Source organism: Trachymyrmex septentrionalis, unplaced genomic scaffold (genome assembly GCF_001594115.1).
Source record: "Trachymyrmex septentrionalis isolate Tsep2-gDNA-1 unplaced genomic scaffold, Tsep1.0 scaffold16, whole genome shotgun sequence".
Taxonomy (NCBI): Eukaryota; Metazoa; Arthropoda; class Insecta; order Hymenoptera; family Formicidae; genus Trachymyrmex; species Trachymyrmex septentrionalis.
Genome location: NW_017304758.1, coordinates 1111597 through 1131280, shown reverse-complemented (window position 1 = coordinate 1131280; position 19684 = coordinate 1111597). Strand labels below are relative to the sequence as shown.

The 19684-nt window shown below is 39.4% G+C and overlaps 1 protein-coding gene across 2 annotated transcripts; it reads left to right on the top strand.

The window, feature by feature from the left end:
* The first annotated feature begins 618 nt into the window (after nt 1–618).
* LOC108745966 (protein gooseberry-like) lies at nt 619–18993 on the top strand. Of its 2 annotated transcripts, none has more exons than XM_018482413.1 (6): nt 619–987; nt 8224–8537; nt 9515–9641; nt 14851–15022; nt 15292–15570; nt 18634–18993. In XM_018482413.1, exons 1-6 carry the CDS (start codon nt 933–935, stop codon nt 18899–18901), a joined length of 1215 nt encoding a protein of 404 aa, XP_018337915.1. In that variant the 5' UTR covers nt 619–932; the 3' UTR covers nt 18902–18993. The 2 variants fall into 2 exon arrangements, with proteins under 2 accessions (XP_018337915.1, XP_018337914.1); XM_018482412.1 differs by having other exon boundaries at nt 9512–9641.
* The last annotated feature ends 691 nt before the right edge of the window (nt 18994–19684 follow it).

Here is a 19684-nt window from a genome sequence, read left to right as displayed (position 1 = left end):
GAAATTAAATAATCACATTTCTATCTTAAATTGTGTGTAAATATTAGAAGCTAGAAGCCAATTAAAATTATACATTCCTCAAATTATAAATTAATTTAGAAATTACCATAAAATTAAAATCGATAACAGTAAACTTGTTCGCGAACCGCGAAAATGTCAATCGCGTCCGTTTGCGAAGATTGAATCTTTTTCAAACGAGTCGTGTTGAACTCGTGAAAAAAATTGATGTTGCCGTAGGAAGCTCGTGATCGCGCGATATCGATATTATCGGTCACCGGGAGAGCTAAGTAAGCCGAGCGCGAACGCGACGAACGCGCATCATCCTCGTTCGTGGGTGGTGTGGTGGAGGAAGGTCTGTTCTCCAAGGCGGAGTTGAATGTGCGACCACCTCCAACACGGCAAGATCACCTGGCAGGTGACCAATGCAGCGGCGCCGGTAAAAGCCATGAAAGAGCGCGACTGGGACCGTCGGCTGGTCGCTCCTCAAAGGGGCCCCACGACGAAGGCGGAGCCTTCCGTCGGAGGCTTTCCTCCTTTCGTGCCTGCCTTTCGTTTCTTTTGCGTGCCCTCGACGATCGCGACCGCAGAAACCGGCAGTTTCAGCCGAGACTTCGGAGCCAACAGGTCCGTCCTGCTTTGCGTCAAATCGAAAATTAAAAAAATAAAAAGAGCAGCGAGTCCTCTTTTCATTTCGACCCCTCGCAGTGAAGGCGAAAATCGTGTGTTACCGTTGTCGCCGCTGGACGCTGCTCGTCATCGCTAGGCGCATGCGAGAAAGTGAGACTTTGATTTGTGAATCGGATTGTGAGCCGGACTCGAAACCGACAGAAGTGAGGATCCTTGGTGTGGTTGATGCTGCTGGTGACTGAGAGAAACGAGGAAAAAAGAGAGAAACAAACGGAAGAGATTCTTTCTGAAAAAGGAACAGCTAGATGGCAGTCAGCACTATCAATATGGCACCTTACTTCACTGGTTATCCTTTTCAAGGTAAAAATTTTAATAAAAAATATCCAACACACACACACAGTAAAACGTGAAAAGTGTCTTCGTAATGATTTTCCTCTCTATATGGATATTTTTACTTTTGAATTATTAATTTGAAATTTTACACAATCCACGATATTCTAATGCAACAAGATTGTATAAAGGATATTTAAATGTACCCTTTAGGAGATTAATTTATAAAAAATACACTTTGCATTTCGCGCGAAAAATGAAATTCCGAATAATTTACTGATAATGTAATAAAAGTGGGAATATACTCATGCACCAGTCCATCATGAACATCAAACTGTTTATTTATATAGCAATGAATATAGTGATATGTAAGAATAAAGTAAATGATGTAGTTTTTAATTGATTACAGCAATTTTTCAAAATTATTTAAATGTCGAAACATCGCAATTCTGTGATCTCGCTTTTATACGAGATTATACAAAAATATGTTTTATGTATATAATTTTATGTGAAGATTTCATTTTTTGTGCTTCTAACGAAAAATAAATGCCAATGTGCTTGTTGTAATATAATTAGATACATTTATTTATGAAATATATAAGTCCTTTAAAAAAGGCAAGTACTGTTTATTTGTGATAGGTTGAGTATGACAACTTATGTATTCGCGATTAGTTTCCTGCGAGTTTCACGATAACAAATTTTATTCTCCAAAATTTGCTTCGTCTATATTTATAACTTCGTAAAGGAAAAATAATATTTTTCGTTATTTTTAGAAATTTTGCCCCATTGAGAATATATCGCAGTTAACGTCAGCGCGAGTTTCACGACAATATTCGACGTCCGTCGGCGTTTCCGCAACGATGTCGCAGATTTTACAGTCGATGTTAAGGTTTTACGATGCGCTTTGACTGAATTATCCATTGTCCGTCAGCGCATGTATGTGTGCGACTCCCAATGAACGACTCTGCTATCTTTATAACACCGTTACTATATTTGATTTGTACGCAATCGGCCCGGCTGATTAATTCATTCCAAGAGCTTATCACTCACGAAAACTTCTAGTATTTAATGTCGTTACGTAATTCAGAAAGAATTTGTAAGTACGTTTTGTGATGTTTCGCAATATGACATGCTGACTATAATGATTTAAAAGCCTGGACACATAGAGAGAGAGAGAGAGAGAGAGAGAGAGAGAGAGAGAGAGAGAGAGAGAAAGAGGAAGAGATTGTGCATAATCGCACAGAAGCTCGTACGTTATTCTGTATTGTGTAATTTATGAGTTATGGAACAGTGTGCGACGCTGACGTGTAAATTTCGAGGGGCAGTACAACCTAAGGGGCCAAAAGAATATGCTGTTTTCGTCCTTTATGATTTATTGCATATTTAATCGAACGGATTAATGCTTCACCTTTATACAGAAGCAATAGAAAAATGACATAACTGTCTCACCTTTCATTTCAATTTGTCGATAATTTCCACAATATCTAATATTATATTGCTGCGTTATTATTAGAAAAGTGCAAAATTAGCATTTTTGAGATAACAAAAATCAAAACTCGAACTTAAAGTTTTTACATCAATTTTCATTTATTATCTAGAAAATATTATTTTTTTACTTGTATCATTTTTCTATCGAGACACGATATAGTACATCGTATATATATTATTCTTACTGTCAATCAGTCATATGATTCATTTTTTAGAACTAAATAATTAGCTTCTTTTTTTCTACAATCAACATAATGTAGAAAAGGATCCCGGAGTGGCGAACGATTCGGATCGCTTTCATTCACGTGCACCTTTAAATCTCGATTGTTTATCCATCGTTCCGAGGAGTATGCATAAAAAGAGAGAACAAGAGACAGAGAGAGAAAAAGAGAGAAGGGGAATGCCACTTTCGAATAAAGCTCGATATACAGGTTCGCGTGTAGTGGGCGTCGGATCGTTGAAAGAGTCCCGGGGTGGTACCCGTAGCCCGTACCCCGTACCCGTGGGTACCTAATGTCTGATATCGGATAGGCCCCGGGCGACGGCACGTTGATTGAAGTCCTCGCGCGACTCGGAACTCACACCGCACGCACTAAGTACATGCATCCCTTCGGTACATGCGGTTACTCCCACTCAGGTACGCGCGTGCACCTTCCGCTCTCATCCAGCATCCTCCGATCCGGGGGATCGATCGCCGCATTCGTATCGCAGCAGATTGCGTAATCGACGCAACGGAACTTTCGTCGCTCCGCTCGATGACCTGCGAAATTAACCCTTTGCTCTTTTGGTATTGTTTTTCGTACGCACACCGCTCGGCAATTATCATTAAGCCGCGTAAACGATATGTCTTTTACAAAAAAAAAAAAAGTTGTATAGTGTACCTAAGAATTAATGTTGTATGTAATAATATTTTAATAGTACGTGGAAGAAACAGTTTTGCTAAAATATATAAAAATTTCTAGTTAGATACAAATCAGAAAATAATTTTGATGGACCATCTAGAAAACTCTTCAAGAGCACTAAAAAAAAAAAAAAATTTCTGGAATGAAAATGGATGAATAAGAAATTTTTGATTAAATTTATTAGAATTCTAATTAAGATAACCGGAATTCTGGTTGATATTATATTTCTGATAAAATCTATTAGAATTCTTATCTTTACTAGAATAATTATACCTATCAATCAGAATTCTAGTTATCTCAACTAGAATTCTAGTAGATTTAACCAGAAAAAATCTGATTCGTCCATTTTCCACCAGAATTACTATTTAATCAAACCAGACTATTTTTCTCAGTGAGCATTTCATCATGCTTCAGTTTCTTACATAATTAATTATTTTGATTGTCCAACATTATTATTAGATTTTTAAATTATTATTATTTTAGATTATTATTATTAGATTTATATCTATCTGCATTTTTTACTTGAGCAAAGCTCTTTTCGGGTAGCCTTTTTCTGTGCTTCAGTTACATATTATTGATGTGCAATGTTTAAAAGAATATTCTTTCAATTTGAGAGAAATATAACATGATATTATATTCATATTTCTGTTACGTTTTATTTATATAAAGAATTAAATAGATATTTTAATGTATAATATAATATATAGAGAGTGTAATAACACATTCAAAGAATGTTTTTTTTAATTATTTTCTTAATAATTTTATTATATCGGTTCACACACTCATCGATAATCAGGAACGCCAGATGAAACGATGCGCGATCGAAACGACTCCGGGAGGCTCTGTGTCGTAATTGGATGATGATCAGTTACAGTTAAAAGCCTCGAATAACAAATTTAGCGATCGCATCCTGTAATTCTTGCGGGCCGTGAGACGTTCCGTATACTTCATCACGCGAAAATTGGAGCGATCGCATACCTTGATGCGATCCCTTAATGAGATTCAATTAATACCCAGATAACACGTTGTTATTACTGCTTAAGAGCGATAAGGGGCACAAGGGATTATCATAAAGAAAAGTCTTATAGAGAGCATAATTGCACAGCTCGCGGCTCGTGAACCGCGGTAGTGTCGCGGCCACAAAATACAGTGTACGTCAACTCTTCGCACGTAATAATTTATCGAGACCGATCCGAGGAAGAAAAAGGGTTAATTGACGTCTCACGACACGCGGATAATGAACGGCCGGCGACGTATGTCGCAATTATTTCGGAATTCTCTAAGCACCTCCGTGTCTAAGAGCACCCTCGGCCCGACGAGGCCGCCGCTGCCTCGCAGGTAAAAATTAACGATGCGCGACGCTTCGTCGGGCGAATTCAAATCAGACACGGGTCCTCCCCGCTATCTCGTCACGTCCGCACGCGGATCATGGACATTAAGTCTTGATCGCTGAACAATCAATCGCCCGTTATCAATAATTCATGCTGGAAATTATTTCTTTCGACCGTTTTACCATACGGTCTCATCCGACCACAGGGTGGTCCATCATACGAGAGAACCATACGAGTCTCGCGAAAATGATTCCACCGCGATTCTACCATAATAAATTACGCGAGGACATAAATCATTCACCAGCTGCTTGGATTAAATTGTCCTCCCGAGAAAATCGTTTTGTTACAACCAAACTTAATGCCATGGCATTTAAAAAAGAAGAAAAGGATCTCTTCTTTTTTTTTTTATATAGTTCAAACGTCCTCATCTTTTTGTTCACTTTCAGTTTCCATTATCGAACGCGTTTTTACCATGTTTTAGAATCGAGACAAAGGCTCGTAGATTCCACGGACATGTGTACAAATCACTTCGATTTCCGATCGAAGAGAATAGACACTCGGGCTTTTGCAATCGATACCGGGACTAATCGCGCGAGACGCAGTGGGAAAATCTGCGAACGCACGTAGCGGCGGCGCGTTCCGCAAGAATGCGTCGAACAATATTCATCGGCAAATAGGGAACAAAAACGCGAGTAAAGGGCCTGCTCGCACGGGCGGTAACATTCAACTTTCGATTCCGTGACTCGAGTTACGAACGCTGGAGCTCTTAAAGCGAGCCTCGCGCGAGAATGCAATGATCGCAGCGCGATGCATATGCATGCGTAGTAATGCATACGTCTAAGTATTGCACGTGCGACGAATAGATCGTACGGATTTTCCTAGCCGTTTTTCGTAATCGCAGACGGGGATCTCGATGGGAAAATTGATATTAGATCTGTCTTCAATTATCTTTCTCGTATTTTCCTTTCATTGGAATTAGTGCCAATTATTGCCAAGATGAAAGAAAATGCTTCAATTTCTTTTTTTCTTTTCTGAGAAATTACTCTGGCCTATATACTGAGGCCGCATCTTCTCCTATTTCTATCAATTGCGACAATTTCTATGCCTTCACGTTCTCTTTAGCTTTCACTGTTAAAATCGAAATGTCAATTATATCTATTTATTTTTTACCTATTTCATTATACCTATTTATTATTATTTATTTTTAATTGTCCCTATAAGTCGCTATTATTTCTGCCTAATTTGATGTTAATTTAACTAAAACTTAAATATAATTTAATTCAAAGAAATGTCTTTAATTTGACTCAAATTTAATTTATTTACTAAGTACATACGTTAATATGAACGATATTTACTGTGAAACTAACCACCACGAAATGGATTGATTTACATTTCAATACAGATAAAAGTTAAAAATATCAAAATGTTACTTAACTCAAGAGGTATTTCATTAACAGCGTTTCTCGACTAATTACTAAATATTTATTTAATACTTCGCTACTGGTCGACTTCGATCCCTAGTCAGTTTATGCATTTTTTCAGAAATTCACGAATATCACGCGTTTCGCATCGAAAGCTCGTCGTCGTCGTCATAGTCGGCGGCGGCGGCGGCGGCGGCGGTCGGCGCCTTTTGATCTTGCCTGTAATCCCGTCGGGCCCCGCGGCCTGACTGACGTCATACACCGGAGAGGTGTCCGGCGGGACCGTAACCCGGCCTATACACATCGGCACGACCGGTGTGTGTGGGAGTGTGTGCGTTGCACGCACTCGCGGATATGTCCTTACTGAGAGCACGAGAGGGTCTCAGAGAGGGCAGGGGGAGGCAGCAGGAGGCTGCGCGGAGTGGCGGAGGGGAACGGAGGGGGATGTAAATCTCTGGGCCCGTGATGAACGACGAAACGGGACTACTTTTGTGCCGGAGAGCTCGACGCGCCCGGGAAGGGGGTCGTCTTTTGAATTACGCCGTGGTAATTAGCGGACTCCTTAGACCCCGCGCTTCTCGCAGCAGGTAGCCAGCTGAGAATATATCACGAACTGGCGCTGCGCCAGCGTGCGCCGCTGGTCCCCGATGCGATCGTGAAAATGTTTGGATTGTCGGGGATTCGCAATCCGCACCGCAAGCTCCACTAGTTTTCGCCACTAAAACCTGCCGCGATAACTCTTTCTCGTTGCTCTTGAATAATTTTAAGTCGTCGAACGTTCTAAAGAGAAGTATAAAGTATCTAGATACAGTTCGAATATTACTTCCAGAAGAGATGAGTTGTACGGAATTTAAAGAAATAATCGAGTAGCACACAGAAGTATACGTATAAATTAACAGTGTAATATATTAAGAAATAGATGTTTTATTATAAAGAATGTACAAGCAATACGCACATTTGGATTTACCATTTAGGTTGCAGCATCTTCGCTGTGTGGAGAACATCACAGCTCCGATCCGGAGCATCGCATGCAGCATCCGCGAGAGCAGACGCGCATAAGTGCGTCTTTTCTCTTATGCAAAGCCTTCCTTTATGTAAATAACTACAAACACGTAGGATATGGCCGTGCCTCCGGTTGTCCGTCGAGGACTTCCTCTATTGTCCTCGCGCGCGAAAGAGAGAGCGCTTTTAAAGGCTTCCCCAGGCTTTTAAAGCCACTTCGACGTTCCCTCTTGTCCCCTCGTCCATGGCTTTTACTATCCGTGCAAAACCAGGACCGTAACTCGTGACGCGGCCCTCTTTCGTGGTTTTCTGAAGCACGCGAGGTCCACGTTCGTGGCGCACATCGTCGTAAGAGCCACCACACATCCACACGCGCATCTCATCTTCCGCTTCTTTATCCCCCTTTGCCAGCCAGGACCGCTTTGCCCATTGCGTGTAACGCCGTTTGTTTGACTTCGTGATTATAATTAAGTTAATTAAGGGGATGTCGTGGAAGGGAGGGGGAGGGGAAGGTAGGCTAATTACCGGTAATTAGCGGTGTTTGAGCGGCACCTCGCGTGTCGCCGCGCTTTGTCTGCTAAGCGGCCCTCTTTTGCGCAAGTTGAATCTCTGTTCTTCTTCGCCTCCGTCACTTTTGTACGCGGATCCGTTTATTCTCATTTAGAAAAATGGTCACGCCACTTGCGCCGTGCTGCATTGTATAATACCACGGCGCCGAGAAAACACACTATTTTTCCTCAGCTTCGTTACTATCCAGCGCACGGTAGTGTTTTCTTCTCGTCTCACGAGATACAATGTATTTAACTGCATACACATAGTTTCGAATATTGTCATCGGTACATGCCGATAATTGCTTCGTAAGAAACAGTCCGTAGAAATCTATGTTGCGTTTTCTGTACTTCTCGCGCCGGAAAATTACGCCTTTTAAAATAGCGATTTTCGATCTACATCGTCATCCGTCTTTGATGTCTCCGACACCGAAATTTGCGTGACGGTCTTTTGCCCATTCCGTTATTATTAAATAATCATGTATGACCCGTCGTTCTCGTACCGTGGAAATAGATGTACCAGACAACATGACGTGCCATTATGGTAAACGGTTCTGTGTTATTACATTTGCAGGACAGGGTCGCGTGAACCAGCTAGGTGGTGTATTCATCAACGGCCGTCCATTACCGAACCATATCCGTTTGAAGATCGTTGAGATGGCAGCGGCCGGCGTCAGGCCATGCGTCATATCGAGACAGCTCAGGGTGTCACATGGCTGCGTCTCGAAGATTCTGAATCGGTATCAAGAAACGGGATCGATAAGACCCGGTGTGATTGGCGGCAGCAAACCGCGAGTCGCCACGCCGGAAGTCGAGGCGAGGATTGAAGATCTTAGGCGGCAGAATCCTGGAATTTTTAGCTGGGAGATACGCGAAAAATTGATAAAGGTCCGTTGATACCAGCCATTATACTTGTCATTTTTTTTCAAATCATAGAAGAAGAAACATCTTTCGGTGCCATGCTATATATTATGAAAAATATCGTATAAAAGTGAACATATTGTACAATTTTTTTTCCAACTAAAACGTCAGACATTAACAAATATAACGGTGACAAAGAAATGTATGTATCTTTAAAAATAAAAAAATTATAGCATCCCTGGTAGAAACGTTATGCACTTTCTAAGTAGTTACTGGACAGTTATATATTAATTTTTTGTGTAGTAATCGAGAATAGAAATTATTTAGACTCCCAATCAAGATGTAACATTTTACTTGCAATTAGTGTGCACAAAAAATATGCGAGACACGTTTACTGAACGAAAATAGGATAATAAATAGACTACGCAATATTTTAACTAATATCTAATCTATTGATATACTAGACAACAACTGAGCAGGTGTCTACACACGTGCACGCATACACATAAATTGCACATATTTTTACTAGAGAAACTGCTTTAAGCACTGAATAAAACTCTATCAAATTCTTATTCATTTCCTACGCAATTGTTACAGCTAATGAGAATACAGTAATACTAGATAATAACTAGATGGGTATCTAGAAAACTGCATACATTTCTATCAGGGATACAAAATAAAAGAAAATTATGACATGCACACTAGAGAGTGACACCGAGGGATGAAGACATAGTGTTATGTAACATTTTTCTTTTTTTTATATAAATAAACGGAGCCGTGCAAATTCTAAAGTAAATGACAGAGATACGCGTTAAAAGTAATTTAAAAATATAGGGATATCTAAAGTATACGTTGCTTTTTGTTTCTAACATTTTTAAATGTGTATCTTCATAATATAATATTATATAAATTGTTGAAAAATGTACAACGTCATTTAAATCGCGAAAGAAAAACCAATGAAAAGAAAAAGTATGCTAACTAGTCCAACGCGGTTCTGCCAGCAGGACGGAGTCTGCGACAAAGCATCGGCACCTTCCGTATCCAGTATCACCAGACTTCTACGTGGACCAGCCAATCAGACACGTCCCGGTGATGACCTACGCAGAAATCACTCTATCGATGGTATTCTTGGTGAGTGTTATGAGTAACATTTATGATTATCGCGATACGATCTGCCGAGACTATTAAGATTTCCTACACGATGTGCTGCTCACCATCGAAAAATATATTTTCAAAGTTTAACTATACGCAATACGTATCGTCGTTTTAACACTGCATAAACCACCGGGCGGACGCAAATGAAGTGCCCGGGGTTAATCGAGCAATAAGCGTAATTATAGCGTAGTCGTGTGCTAAGTTAATTGAAGCAAGGCGGCCGCGACGATCAACCGTTTGTAGCCCATGTATTCAAAGTGCCCGATCTGAAATGCTATTCGACACTTTTCCCATATGCGTAATACGAAAGGAAGTCGTTATCCTTTTCCGTGCAGTCTTTAAAGTCGAAAATTTTTAACGTGCTTATAACTACGAGCTCATATATGGAAGTAATAAGAGATTCAATTACCGATCGCACCAAGGGATGTAATTATTACTGTGGATACTTTTCGCGACGTTATCATTTGTATTTCGTTTATTTCGCACATTCGTGTTGAACGTGTTGAACATGAGCCTCGAGATATGTACGAGTTCTACTTATTGAAGTATCCAGCAGTTTCGTGGCCACGCTGGGGATTGGTAGAAATATAGGTCCGGTCGGCGAAACGTAAAGGGGAATTCCTTTCTTTTTTATTTATCACTGGCGGTAAGGGGTGCGAAGAAATATTAGGCGTCCCGTGGCGCGTAGATGTGTCGAGTTTATTACCTTGTCGGGAAGATTTAGTTTTGATTAGACGTATGCCCGAGATTGCAACTTCGCGCAACGACTCACGGATGGTGCTCGACCTGTTGCTTCCTGTCGCATTGAACAACCTTTTTGCGCTGTTGTGAAAGCGACTTTCATCTTCTTGATATTATTCATATTATTCGTTGGAAATATTTTCATTGCAAATAAATATTACGTGATTTAACGAGAGTCAAATGAGAATTAAAGCAGCTGACTAATATTGAAATAATAGGAATACGGAAAGGACGGTTTGCTGAAATATCTAACAATTTAGATAGACACAGATGGGCAATGCTGCAGAAAGTTTTGACATTCTAGCAATGAGTCTGTACGTTTTCTACAGAATTATTTTATAATGATCCAACATAATTATATTTCAGATATTATATGTAGTTAAATTTTTAGATACTTTAGATGAACTACAGATCTGAAAATAATTTTGCCGGCCCATCAAAATAATTATGTTAAGACATTCAAATAATAAACTGCAAAATGTTTTGACATTCTAGTAACTAGTTTGAATGATTCACACAATTATTTTGATTCAACAGAATTAATTTCAAACCTGTATTTAGCCGAAAGGTATAATTTCAGTGAAATGGTTCCGGGTGCTTTTCATCATAAAGACAATTCTATATATTCTAAATAAAGCGATCGATTATTTATCGCCGATATATTTTACGCAAAGAATCGTTAATAAGTCGCGACATTGAGATAAAATTGCCCCGAAGGTAGCGATTCAATTATGAATACTTCAATAAAAGTCCTGGAGGAAGACGCATAGATCTTTATTGGGTTCGCCGCGTTTGCAGGCCGGGTAAATTATGTATTATGATTCGAACAAAGGGGAGGAACAAGAAGAAAGTCAGGCGCTGTTCCCGCCGCTAATGCACCGCCGCGAAAGGAAAGGATACGGAGACGAAGAAGAGGAAGAAGAAGCAGGGACGAAGTCTTTTTGAATGCACACCTCGGACGTAGAACCTTCGTTCTTTTTATTCAATCGCAGCGTGATGGTTTAGCACTGAAGTCGGCGATGTATTGGATCGGCTTATGACGCGGACGTGGATTGGAGAACGAGGAGAAAGAGCGAGATAACATGAGCGATTGATGCACTAATGCGATAATAACACATCATCATAGTCAAGTAACAGAATACGGATAAGGATGTCTTCCTGATATTTCTCTCTTTACAAGAATACTTAGCGTTTGATATAAGCACACAGGCATACGCACACAATTTAATTTTCTATAAATATATTCTTTTGTCACATATATGTGTATTAATTACTTCTCTCAAGAAGAAAACAGTAGAAGTTAAATGAATGGTTAAATACAAAGTCGTTAAATAGCGACGAAATGAGAAATAGCAAACAATCTAGTAGATCGGATGCACGATGCAATCAACGCGAGGGAACTTAAAAGGTCTCACAAATACACACTTCAATCATTTCGTCTCGCGTCCATTCATCTTCCGTGCACCTTTCTCCCCTCGCCGGCATGTCAGTCCCAGAATGCAAGATCACCCGGCGGTTCCGGTAGCCAAGAACACGCGCGATAAATAACCCCGCGGTCTGTCTCTCCGTCAAAGAAATCGGGAGGAACGATCGTGCGGGGCGACAAGAGAGAGAGAGAGAGAGAGAGAGAGAGAGAGAGAGACAGATCCGGGCGTAGCTCATGCAGAGAAGGAGGAAGTCAGGTGGAGCAGAATCGGAGGAACGTGAAAGAGAAGAAATCGGATGAAATGACTAAGAGGAGCAAGAGCAGTCGAACCTGAGGAACAAGACGAGGAGATGGCGTGGATTCCACAACGGTGCAAGGAGGACGGATGGACCCGCGCGCATATATATATAGTATATACCTACGCGGCACCAACCGCGGCGTGTGGTCTTCCTCGGCTTCGTATACCCGGCCGCCTGCCTCTAATCTTACAAACCGCCAACAACACACCCTGTACCCGCCGTTTTGTTCGCGGAACGCAACGGCACCCTCTATTGATTTAGATGCTCTTACTGCGGGGCAGACTCGTGATTGAGACCTTCGCCGTTCACCGCGTCCGCAACTCCAGCGATCGCCTAGCCGCTCCGGTCATTTCTCCGATAGTAATTGTTTAGCATCGCAATCTTTCTCACCGATGTTTACTTCGATGTTTCCCAGCAAATCGCGACGTTTCGCGATTGTAACACTGCTCTCAGTTTAAAAGATATAGAAGCCTTTTAATAGTAAACGGTCCCATTACGAACTGCTGCAATCTCCTGCAAAAATTATTTCTTCCTTATACACGGAAAGAAAAGTTTTGCTGAAGTATCTAAAAATTTAGCTAGATATACTATCAAAATAATTTATGTAGAACTTTCAAGCATGATGAGTAATGCTGTAATAAATTTTACATTCTAGCAATCAGTTTGTTGTTTCAGCGTCCTATCTAATTATTTTGATGGTCCAACAAAATTATTTCAATATTCATAGTTAAATTTTTAGATACTTCAGCAAAAAACTGTTCTTTTCATTTATAATTTTTTTCTAAAATAATAACGTTTTCCGTCTTCATATCATTAAAAAATACATAAAGATAATTTATTCATATTTACGACGTATTTTAATATAAAGATACCAAGATTTTTTTCTTAAGACAAATTTGATATTCAAATTTAATAGCTTATGCTAATAAATTTGAGAATAATTTTAAATTTATTTTATAGAAACCACCCTATACAGGTGGTTGCTATCTTTTTTTTATATGTATATTCTCAGATTCATGAAGTATTGGCAGGCGCTGATAGTACGTGAAAAGCGTTAGAATCTCGAAAAATTGTTGGGCATGCACCTGAAACCCTCGCGACGATTTACGAGCGCGCGGCAGTCTTTAATCTGGCAGGAACCGCCATGCGCTTCGTGTTCTCAAATTCTGGGTGATGTTCGCGCAGGTGCTATTGATTTAGACGTTTATTCCCGTCGGTTGAGCTTAATCCGAGAATAAGTCTGTAAATTACGGAGTACAGTTATAAAAAGAGACGTATAAGATCTCTGACACTATGTCGATATATGTTCAGAGAAATTAAATATTGTATGCTAATCAGAAATATTCCCCATTTGTGTAAAACTGTGCACTTATAGAAAGAAAGTATTAAATGTCTATAAATAGTAATAATAAATAATTGATAAACTTTATAAATGCAATTTTTGAAATGTAAAATATATTAAATATTAAATTATTCATTTATATCAAGTCGGACGGAGTTACTCGTATAACTCGACGTTATCGATGTAGTTGTTGAAGTCAGCGTAACAGGGACAAACCGTGGAGAACAAATTAGGTCCGAGAAGGGGTTACAAATCAAACTCGAAATTCCATAAATAGTGTCTCGTGGAGGCAGGCAACGATTCCTTTTCGAAACGGGCTTTCGTTTAGCTCTGGTGGGACGGGACATGTCAAAGAACTTAATTTCTTCGCGGCGGACCCTAATTTCTCCGGTGTTTTAGTTTAGTATAGGTTCGGCTGGGCATGGCTGTAATCAGAAGGGTCTTAATAGTGGGTTGCTGAGACCGGCGTGTGAACTGTGGGCGTGAACGACTCGCTTCCTATCTTCGGTATCTGACGTGCAGCACGTGCTGGACCGAGAGATACTCTCGCCGCTATTAAGGAACGCACGCTTGCGTTTCTCCTCTCGGAAACTGTCGATGATGTTTTAATGTACGAGTAGAATATTCGCATTTTTGTTAATGTGTTGAATTTGTACAATTACAGAAAAATTGCCGAGTATTAACAATAAATTTTTGCAAGTTTTCGACGAAACTATATAACTGTCTTTTGTAATCATTCTCAGCAAATGTGTCTATATTCATTTAAAACATTTATTTAATTTATTTGTGGAATGGTGGAAGAAAAGATTTGCTATTGGCTACATCGTGCAGAGACGATGCCATTAACGCTATGATTTTATTTATTCCTGCGACAAGTGCGTTAATAATTAATTGATATGTAAATCCCTAAAGTGAATATTTAATGACAAAAGCTGTTTTCCAGCTAGAACACGCTGTTTTACTTTGTATTACACCGTGTAAAGTACTTGTTGAAAGTTTAATTTTATAATGTAACACATCAGAATCCATTACAGTCCTTTATTTTTATTTTTATAACGAGGATTTAGCATATCTATCACTCTATCTAAGACTTATAATTTTAATTTAGAATTAAATTGTAAATCTTTCAAGATTAACGGTTTTTAATGATTTTATTATAAATATAATTATAAGCATGGTCAAATAATTTTTTGAAAAGTTAGTAACATTGATATATTTTACACGCTCTTAGCTTTTTACAGTGTCAAGCATATTGTAATATTGTGTCACAGTTGGAACACTTTGTGTTGGACAGAGTGTCATTTGTGTAGTCTATGTACCTTGTTGGAAAACAATTAAAGTTGCGTATTTAAATGGCGCGGTCTTTGTTATGTTCAGCTGGAAGTAGCGGTGACGACTCCGACACGGAAAGCGAGCCTGGCCTCGCGCTGAAGAGGAAACAACGTAGAAGCAGGACTACCTTCACCGGCGAACAATTGGAACAATTGGAAGCAGCTTTTCATCGGACGCAATATCCTGATGTATACACCAGAGAGGAACTTGCACAAAAGTAAGTTTCTTAGGAGTTCTTTTTTATAAAAAATTACATATACAAAAATTGTATTCGTGTAATATTAAATCAGTATATTTAATTACGTCAATTATCTTTACTATATAAAATTGTATGTTAAATGGAATAAATTATTATAATTTGTGATTAAGATTACACATGGCAAGAAATTGCAAAAAATTATAATGCTGTAGACTTTGTGGTTAGCATAAACTATACATTTGCGATTTGTATTTTTACTGATATTTTTGGATGCTCTTTTTTCGCAGAACAAAGTTAACGGAAGCTCGAGTGCAAGTTTGGTTCAGCAACAGGCGTGCCAGGCTTCGCAAACAGCTGAACAGTCAACAGCTGAACGCCTTCAACATGAGTCTACCCTTCCAAACTCAGCACTACGGTAATGGTGCAGAGAGCTATCAGAGCTACGGGCAGGCGAGCGTTGCTGCCGCTGCAGCAACCACCGCCGGCTATTCTCAGCATTACAACTACGGGGAGAACTACTACGCGGCGCAGCAGCAATGGCCGCGGGCGACTCCGGACAATTATGGGTAAGTTTTAGCAACTGATGCATTACGTTTGTCAAAATGTTCATTTTGTAAATTAGCTGGACAGAAAGAAAATCGCGTGAACAGTATAATGTACTATCAGGAATCATTGCTGATTTCAACAATCGGTTTTTCGTTTATAGATCTTTCTTTTATATTATGCACTTTTTTCATACAGGATTTTTTATTTCATTATATTCAGATTTTTCGAATAGCGTTTTTTTTTTTCTAATATGGAAATTTAATCATCATTAGGTACTTGCAATTCTATTCCTCAGATCTTGATGAATAATTCTACACAAAAATTTTTATTTCAAATCGAATTTAATTTCACTATTTTTGATCTTATTACAAGCTCATAAAATTCTATAAATATTCGTTTTCCGAAATTTGAAGTCACGTGGATACGTAATCGAACGCGATACCTCTCGTCCGTGACGAGACACCCCCGCAACGATTATCCGCGATCGATCGTTGCTACCTCGCGGCGCTGCCGCGATCGGTTAAAGCTGGATCACGACACAGGTACATACACCCTGCGTCGAAGGATCAAGACCCGGGTTGGATTATTAGCCGGTAGCGTTTCATTACGGAGGCCCAAGAAGCAACATAATTGAGGACCACACAGAAAACGTGTCGGCAGGGCCCCATTGGTTCTCTTTCTCTCGCTTCCTCATACTCCGTGCTTTCTGTCTCTTCTTCTTCTTCTCTCTCTCTCTCTCTCTCTCTCTCTCTCTCTCTCTCTCGCTCTCTCGCTTTCTCTCTCTCGCTCTCGCTCTCGCTCTATCTCTCTGATTCAAGTGAATCGGCTCTTCCGCTCGGCGTGTAACAACACACTGTAGCAACCCGGCCACCGGAGCAACCTGTTATTACGCCACAATGGCTGAATTAATTGTTCGAAACACCCTGGCTTCGCCGTCTTTATCTCCGCGCGTTGCCGCGCGCGCTTCTTTCTCGCGGCGATGTTCCGGGCTTACTGTCTCACTTGGGCCCCTTTGGGCCTTGTACAACAGTGGACTGGTTCACTGTGCCGAGCCATCACGTGGTGCACAAAGCGAAGCTTCGCCGGTCTTAAACATCCGGGATAATACTCATGGACCCCCGGTGGAGCGTCAGCCTACCTCATGGGGGGTCGCTCTTCGTAGCTTGGTTCTCTCAAGTTCGAGCGAATTCGTTGCTGTCGATGGTTGTCGCCGTTTTTGCCGTTTCACCTTTAGACAAGCGCAGAACCTCGTGAAATGGCTATGAGTCATGTTAGCGATGCATTCCATCCGAGAAGAAAACAAATCTCGCTACCCGGAAATATCAATGTACCTTCGACTAAGAAACTGTCCCAAGACGTCAGAAAAAATCTTAAATTTCGCTCTAATGATGTTTTTTGGTCAAGAGAAAAACACAAGTTTAGATACTCGAAAATAATTCAAATAGCACTTAGCTAGCTAGAAGATATTAGCAAGACTCTAGAAATAATGAATTATTTTGATTCTAATAAAAAAAATCAAAAGAGGATTAATATAAAAATCAAAAATTAAAGATTATAGAACGGAATTTATGAATTTTCTAAATTTTTTAAATGATATAATCAAAATCGGTTTACCTCGAGAAAATATTTAATATAGGTACCATATTTTATTTGACGGCCGATTTTAATTCCGAAGAATCGCGCGCTGTAAATTTTGGTTGCCACTAAATTCTTAAGAATTCGTTAACGTGACTATAGAAAAAAAATTTGATTTGTGAGCAGAGAAGGAGAGACATTCTTCTGTACGAAAATAGATTCGTAGGGCGGAGTATGGTCGATAAATCGCGCGGCTTCCGCCAGAAACGTCGCGCTACCTTCTAAATAAAAAAAGGGGGAAAGAAATAAAGTTATAGTGCGAACTAGGCCTGGCACCGACGGGATTTAAGGTGCTTAAGCGTCATGGCGAAACGGTCAAAGGGCCGACTTCGTTTTACAATCGTATGCTATAATCGTCTCAAAATATCGATACGCGTTTCAAGTTTATTTTAATTAAGAATTGATTTCTTGTACCTTTGAATTTTGTCTAATTTTATTTTTCATAACTTTTTTCCTAACATGTTTTTTTAAAATATATCACCAACTTGTTAATTTTATGTATTTTTCAAGACATTATTTATATCATCAAGAGTCCATATGAATCTGTTTCTCTAAAACTCCAAGGATAAAGACTGAAGAAGCTAGTCTTCCCATACTTCTGTCAGGTATAAAATAACTATAGTTATTTTTTTAAGCTTAAAGAATAAGAATATTGTAATAAAAGCAACGGCGAAGGTTTACCACTCAAGGGACAATGATCTGAGATCCTTAATCATGGTAGTGTATCAGAATGCTCAAAGGGCCGCGACGGTGTTTGGAAATCGGCCGCTGCCGCCCTCGACACGCCCTAACCGATTCGCAGAGCATGTGTGAGTGCCGTATCGCCTTGCAAACGGCAGTAACCACGTTGAGAGAACACGCCGGAATTTCATTTTCGTATTACCGCATGTGGACACCTTTCACCATTGTGCGACTCATTTCATCGTATCGCTTATTCCCCACGTGTCCGTACATATGCGCACGTACAATAGTTAATTTATATTCAAGATGTCGAACGGAGATATAATTACGAATATTGGCGAGTAATATATTCCCTTTAACTGCCGATTGATATATGCCGTTCGTGAGAGAATATCTATCTCCTTTTCCATCAATATTTAATAAGCTCGTCATAATTGTTACATTATATTCACAATATTATATTTATAATTTTAATAAAAGAATCTTTCCCAGGCCTTTCTAAAATTAAGATTGAAAGTTGAATACTTTTACATTGTTAATAATAGCAATTAATAAAATTCTAATGACATTTTCTCATTTATATTTTTTCCTTTTTCTTATTTATGTGATTTGTATTGCTCAGAGAATGTTTGTTTTTTTTTTTTTTTTTTAATATCACGTTAATACGAGACAGAGGAATGTAGAAGTTTCATAATATTACATAATACTATAAATTATTGTCGCCGTTTACTTCCTTGTAAGCAGACCTTCGATCTTGTCTGTTGCAGATTGTTCAACGCCTCCCATTACGGCAGCAGCAACCTTGCCTCCAATCTGACTTCCACCAATCTCAATCTGGGCAGTCTGGGGGGCAGCGTCAGCCCGACTGGGTCCAACATGAGCGCCTGCATGGTGCAAGGTGGTGCATCCTCCTCCGGAGTACCAGTCTCGACGGGGATGGCGCCCCACGTGACTCCGCACAGCCCTAGCGAGGCGAAGAGCGGATATCCGTACTTGGGCAGCATCGATTCTCAGGTTTGCGGAAGAGTTCACTGAATTTAATCGCGCGAGGAACGATCGCACATCGACTTGTATGCAATTACAGGAAGAAGATGGTTTAAGAAATTGTTACTGTTATTTATTTTGTTTTTTTTTTAAGGCTCGATTTTTGAATTGGTAAAATTTGCACGCGTTTTGAAAAGATTGCTGATTGTTAAACTGTTCTTTATAAGAATATACGTTTGTCTTAGCTTTTAACATTAAATAATTATTTGCGTTATTATTGTATGTTGTTACTTTTATTAGAAACTCAAAAGATATTTTTTTGGCGACAACTATATCGTTTCTTGAATGGTTGCTGATGAAGTAGATGTAAAATATGTTGTATAGTCTTCGAAATTTGGAGAAAAGATTTGTTTTATTTATGATTATGTAATCGGTAATTTATGCATAAGACACAAGCAATTGTAAATATCCTATAATCGCTTTATAGATGGTACATGTAAGCTTTTCCACGACGAAATTACACTGCATATTTATGATAGAGTTAAACTCACATTTGTCGTACATAGGTAAGCCGCTCACCGACTTCTGAGAAGTGTCGTAATTATGAAGATTTATTCGTTAGAGTGATTAGCACTTGGCAGTTGTGAAACAGCGATGCCTCGGATGCTTTACCGCCTTAGAATTGCCTTATTGTAGTAATAATATAATACAAATGCTATATATATATTCACGAATGATTCGCATATATTTGATAGATAAGCTGTACATATTTATGCGTAGATCATATTAAATCGTAGAAAAATTATTGATAAAGATATTCTTATATCACAGTCG